The 5,000-nt window shown below is 52.4% G+C and overlaps 1 protein-coding gene across 1 annotated transcript in view; it reads left to right on the forward strand.

Moving 5' to 3' along the window:
• The first annotated feature begins 4,389 nt into the window (after positions 1 to 4,389).
• LOC135574942 (intermembrane lipid transfer protein VPS13B-like) overlaps positions 4,390 to 5,000 on the forward strand; it is a 49,291-nt gene continuing 48,680 nt past the window's right edge. Inside the window, exons 1-2 of the mRNA XM_065027064.1 lie at positions 4,390 to 4,499; positions 4,892 to 5,000. The exon at positions 4,892 to 5,000 is cut by the window's right edge and continues 97 nt beyond it. Of these exons, the coding sequence (XP_064883136.1) occupies positions 4,390 to 4,499; positions 4,892 to 5,000 (219 nt within the window). The remainder of the gene's footprint in view (positions 4,500 to 4,891) is intronic.

Raw genomic sequence — 5,000 nt, forward strand, 5'->3', positions numbered from 1 at the left:
CAGTCTATAGTTTAGTAGAGCTAGCAGCCCCATCCCTTCCAGTCTATAGTTTAGTAGAGCTAGTAGCCCCCCATCCCTTCCAGTCTATAGTTTAGTAGAGCTAGCAGCCCCCCATCCCTTCCAGTCTATAGTTTAGTGAGCTAGCAGCCCCCCATCCCTTCCAGTCTATGGTTTAGTAGAGCTAGCAGCCCCCATCCCTTCCAGTCTATAGTTTAGTGAGCTAGCAGCCCCCCATCCCTTCCAGTCTATAGTTTAGTAGAGCTAGTAGCCCCCCATCCCTTCAGTCTATAGTTTAGTAGAGCTAGCAGCCCCCCATCCCTTCCAGTCTATAGTTTAGTAGAGCTAGCAGCCCCCCCATCCTTCCAGTCTATAGTTTAGTAGAGCTAGCAGCCCCCATCCCTTCCAGTCTATAGTTTAGTAGAGCTAGCAGCCCCCCCATCCCTTCAGTCTATAGTTTAGTAGAGCTAGCATCCCTTCCAGTCCCCCCATCCCTTCAGTCTATAGTTTAGTAGAGCTAGCAGCCCCCCCCATCCCTTCCAGTCTATAGTTTAGTAGAGCTAGCAGCCCCCCATCCCTTCCAGTCTATAGTTTAGTAGAGCTAGCAGCCCCCCATCCCTTCCAGTCTATAGTTTAGTAGAGCTAGCAGCCCCCCCATCCCTTCCAGTCTATAGTTTAGTAGAGCTAGCAGACCCCCCATCCCTTCCAGTCTATAGTTTAGTAGAGCTAGCAGCCCCCATCCTTCCAGTCTATAGTTTAGTAGAGCTAGCAGCCCCATCCCTTCAGTCTATAGTTTAGTAGAGCTAGCAGCCCCCCATCCCTTCCAGTCTATAGTTTAGTAGAGCTAGCAGCCCCCCATCCCTTCAGTCTATAGTTTAGTAGAGCTAGCAGCCCCCATCCCTTCAGTCTATAGTTTAGTAGAGCTAGCAGCCCCCATCCCTTCCAGTCTATAGTTTAGTAGCAGACCCCCATCCCTTCCAGTCTATAGTTTGTAGGTTTTTCCCCCCATCCCTTCCAGTCTATAGTTTAGTAGAGCTAGCAGCCCCCCATCCCTTCCAGTCTATAGTTTAGTACAGCTAGCAGCCCCCCATCCCTTCCAGTCTATAGTTTAGTAGAGCTAGCAGCCCCCATCCCTTCAGTCTATAGTTTAGTAGAGCTAGCAGCCCCCCCCCATCCCTTCCAGTCTATAGTTTAGTAGAGCTAGCAGCCCCCCATCCCTTCCAGTCTATAGTTTAGTAGAGCCCCCCCCATCCCTTCCAGTCTATAGTTTAGTAGAGCTAGCAGCCCCCAGTCCATCCCTTCCAGTCTATAGTTTAGTAGAGCTAGCAGCCCCCATCCCTTCCAGTCTATAGTTTAGTAGAGCTAGCAGCCCCCCCATCCCTTCCAGTCTATAGTTTAGTAGAGCTAGCAGCCCCCATCCCTTCCAGTCTATAGTTTAGTAGAGCTAGCAGCCCCCCATCCCTTCCAGTCTATAGTTTAGTAGAGCTAGCAGACCCCCCATCCCTTCCAGTCTATAGTTTAGTAGAGCTAGCAGCCCCCATCCCTTCCAGTCTATAGTTTAGTAGAGCTAGCAGCCCCCCATCCCTTCCAGTCTATAGTTTAGTAGAGCTAGCAGCCCCCCATCCCTTCAGTCTATAGTTTAGTAGAGCTAGCAGACCCCATCCTTCCAGCCCCCCATCCTTCCAGTCTATAGTTTAGTAGAGCCCCCATCAGTCTATAGTTTAGTAGAGCTAGCAGCCCCCATCCCTTCCAGTCTATAGTTTAGTAGAGCTAGCAGACCCCCATCCCTTCCAGTCTATAGTTTAGTAGAGCTAGCAGCCCCCCATCCCTTGCAGTCTATAGTTTAGTAGAGCTAGCAGCCCCCCCATCCCTTCCAGTCTATAGTTTAGTAGAGCTAGCAGCCCCCCATCCCTTCCAGTCTATAGTTTAGTAGAGCTAGCAGCCCCCATCCCTTCAGTCTATAGTTTAGTAGAGCTAGCAGCCCCCATCCCTTCCAGTCTATAGTTTAGTAGAGCTAGCAGACCCCCATCCCTTCCAGTCTATAGTTTAGTAGAGCTAGCAGCCCCCCATCCCTTCCAGTCTATAGTTTAGTAGAGCTAGCAGCCCCCCATCCCTTCAGTCTATAGTTTAGTAGAGCTAGCAGCTATAGCAGCCCCCATCCCTTCCAGTCTATAGTTTAGTAGAGCTAGCAGCCCCCATCCCTTCCAGTCTATAGTTTAGTCTATAGTTTAGTTTAGTAGAGCTAGCAGCCCCCCATCCCTTCCAGTCTATAGTTTAGTAGCTAGCAGCTAGTCTCTATAGTTTAGTAGAGCCCCCATCCTTCCAGTCTATAGTTTAGTAGAGCTAGCAGCCCCATCCCTTCCAGTCTATAGTTTAGTAGAGCTAGCAGACCCCATCCCTTCCAGTCTATAGTTTAGTAGAGCTAGCAGCCCCCATCCCTTCAGTCTATAGTTTAGTAGAGCTAGCAGCCCCCCATCCCTTCCAGTCTATAGTTTAGTAGAGCTAGCAGCCCCCCATCCCTTCAGTCTATAGTTTAGTAGAGCTAGCAGACCCCCATCCCTTCCAGTCTATAGTTTAGTAGAGCTAGCAGCCCCCCCATCCCTTCCAGTCTATAGTTTAGTAGAGCTAGCAGCCCCCCATCCCTTCAGTCTATAGTTTAGTAGAGCTAGCAGCCCCCCATCCCTTCCAGTCTATAGTTTAGTAGAGCTAGCAGACCCCCCATCCCTTCCAGTCTATAGTTTAGTAGAGCTAGCATCCCCCCATCCCTTCCAGTCTATAGTTTAGTAGAGCTAGCAGCCCCCCATCCCTTCCAGTCTATAGTTTAGTAGAGCTAGCAGACCCCCATCCCTTCAGTCTATAGTTTAGTAGAGCTAGCAGCCCCCATCCCTTCCAGTCTATAGTTTAGTAGAGCTAGCAGACCCCCATCCCTTCAGTCTATAGTTTAGTAGAGCTAGCAGCCCCCCCTTCATCCCTTGCAGTCTATAGTTTAGTACAGCTAGCACCCCCCATTCCTTCCAGTCTATATTTTAGAGGGAGCTGAGTGGAGGGAGGGGAGTGGAGGCTGGGGATGGAGACAGTTTAGTTTATAAACTGAAAAGTCACTCTCCGATCTGTGGAAGAGAATCGAAGCCTAATTGGTGGTTGTGGAATAGAACTGCTACATTGTCATTTCAGATGTGAACTTTTCACATCATGTTTTATTTCAGGACAATGAGAATAAAATGTCTGTTTTTGTTTTGCTTATGGCAAATTGATGTTAAAACAACGACCTTGAACCCAGCAGAGAGATGGCAGTTTTAAAGGTCTATTTATTTACTTCCAGGTCAGTGGGGTTGAAATGTTTTTATGACTGTACTTTGTTTAAACAGTGTGTGTTTTGGAGTAGTGTGTCTGAGCCTAATTTGCGGGTCAAACCTGTTGCTTATTGTCAGTACAGAGATCATTTCCTTTTTTATAGCATGTTTTGTATTGTGTAGTTGGAGGCTGGGGGGCTGGGGGAGGCTGGGGGGGGCGGGTGAAGGCTGGGGGGGGCGGGTGGAGGCTGTGGTGGGAGGTGAGGGGAGTGGAGGCTGGGGGGCGGGTGGAGGCTGTGGTGGGAGGTGGGGGGGTGGAGACTGGGGGGGTGGAGGCTGTGGTGGGAGGTGAGGGGGTGGAGACTGGGGGGCGGGTGGAGGCTGGGGGGCTGTGGTGGGAGGTGAGTGAGGGTGGAGACTGGGGGGGGCTGTGGTGGGAGGCTGGGGGGTGGAGGCTGGGGGGTGGAGGCTGTGGTGGGAGGTGAGGGGGGAGACTGGAGACTGGGGGGCGTGGAGGCTGTGGTGGGAGGCTGGGGGAGGCTGGTTGGAACATTGCTAGATGTTGGAACATTGCTAGATGTTGGAACATTGCTAGATGTTGGAACATTGCTAGATGTTGGAACATTGCTAGATGTTGGAACATTGCTGCAGGGACTTGCTTCCATTCAACCACTAGAGCATTAGTGAGGTCGGCCACTGATGTTGGGTGGTTAGTCCTGGCTCGCAGTCAGCGTTCACAATTCATCCCAAAGGTGCTCGATGGGGTTGAGGTCAGGGTTCTGTGCAGGCCAGTCAAGTTCTTCCATTACGAATCTTGACAAAAACATTTTTATATGGACCTCGCTTTGTGCACGGGGCATTGTCATGCTGAAACAGGAAAGGGCCTTCCCCAAACTGTTGCCACAAAGTTGGGAGCACAGAATCGTCTAGAATGTGATTCCTTCCTGGAGAGGAGGCGGCACTGAGCCTCCTGGAGAGGAGGCGGCACTGAGCCTCCTGGAGAGGAGGCGGCACTGAGCCTCCTGGAGAGGAGGCGGCACTGAGCCTCCTGGACTAGCTCCCTATTGTGTCTTCACATAGGAATGAATGGTGTCACGTGATGGACGGCTTTGTCCTTTGTTTCTCCAGTCATTGGTTCCCGCCTCAGACAAGACCTCGACGCAGGACCACTAGAGCCAGACGTCTACAGGGGCAGAGGGGGGATGAGAGGTCATGCTTGGCTTTCCTGTGCCCTAACCCTCCGCCCCTACTTACTTTCTGGGTAGGGGGTCCCCCCTCTCCTGTCACTCAAACTGGCAGTGCTTCTCTGCTCTCTGCCGGCCGTCATCTCTACTCCTCAGGGCAACAGCTGAGTTGACACGCCTGGAGGCAGAATATCCCACCTCCAAGCCCTTTACCTCCTCTACCTTCCCCAGACCCTCCCCAGGATCCCTCCCTAGGAGCCCTACCCAGGATCCCTCCCCAGGATCTCTCCCCAGACCCTCCCCAGGATCCCTCCCAGGATCTCTCCCAGACCCCCCAGGATCCCTCCCCAGGATCTCTCCCCAGACCCCCACCTAGACTCTCCCCAGGACCCCCTCCCCACCCATATGCTCCCCCAGGAGCCCCAACCTAGACCCTCCCCAGGAGGCCCCTAGACCCCAGGAGCCACCTCCCCAGGAGCCACCCCACCTAGACCCTCCCCAAGAGCCCCCAGGAGCCCCCTACCCT

The sequence above is a fragment of the Oncorhynchus nerka genome, linkage group LG14, assembly GCF_034236695.1.
Source record: "Oncorhynchus nerka isolate Pitt River linkage group LG14, Oner_Uvic_2.0, whole genome shotgun sequence".
NCBI classification, from domain to species: domain Eukaryota; kingdom Metazoa; phylum Chordata; class Actinopteri; order Salmoniformes; family Salmonidae; genus Oncorhynchus; species Oncorhynchus nerka.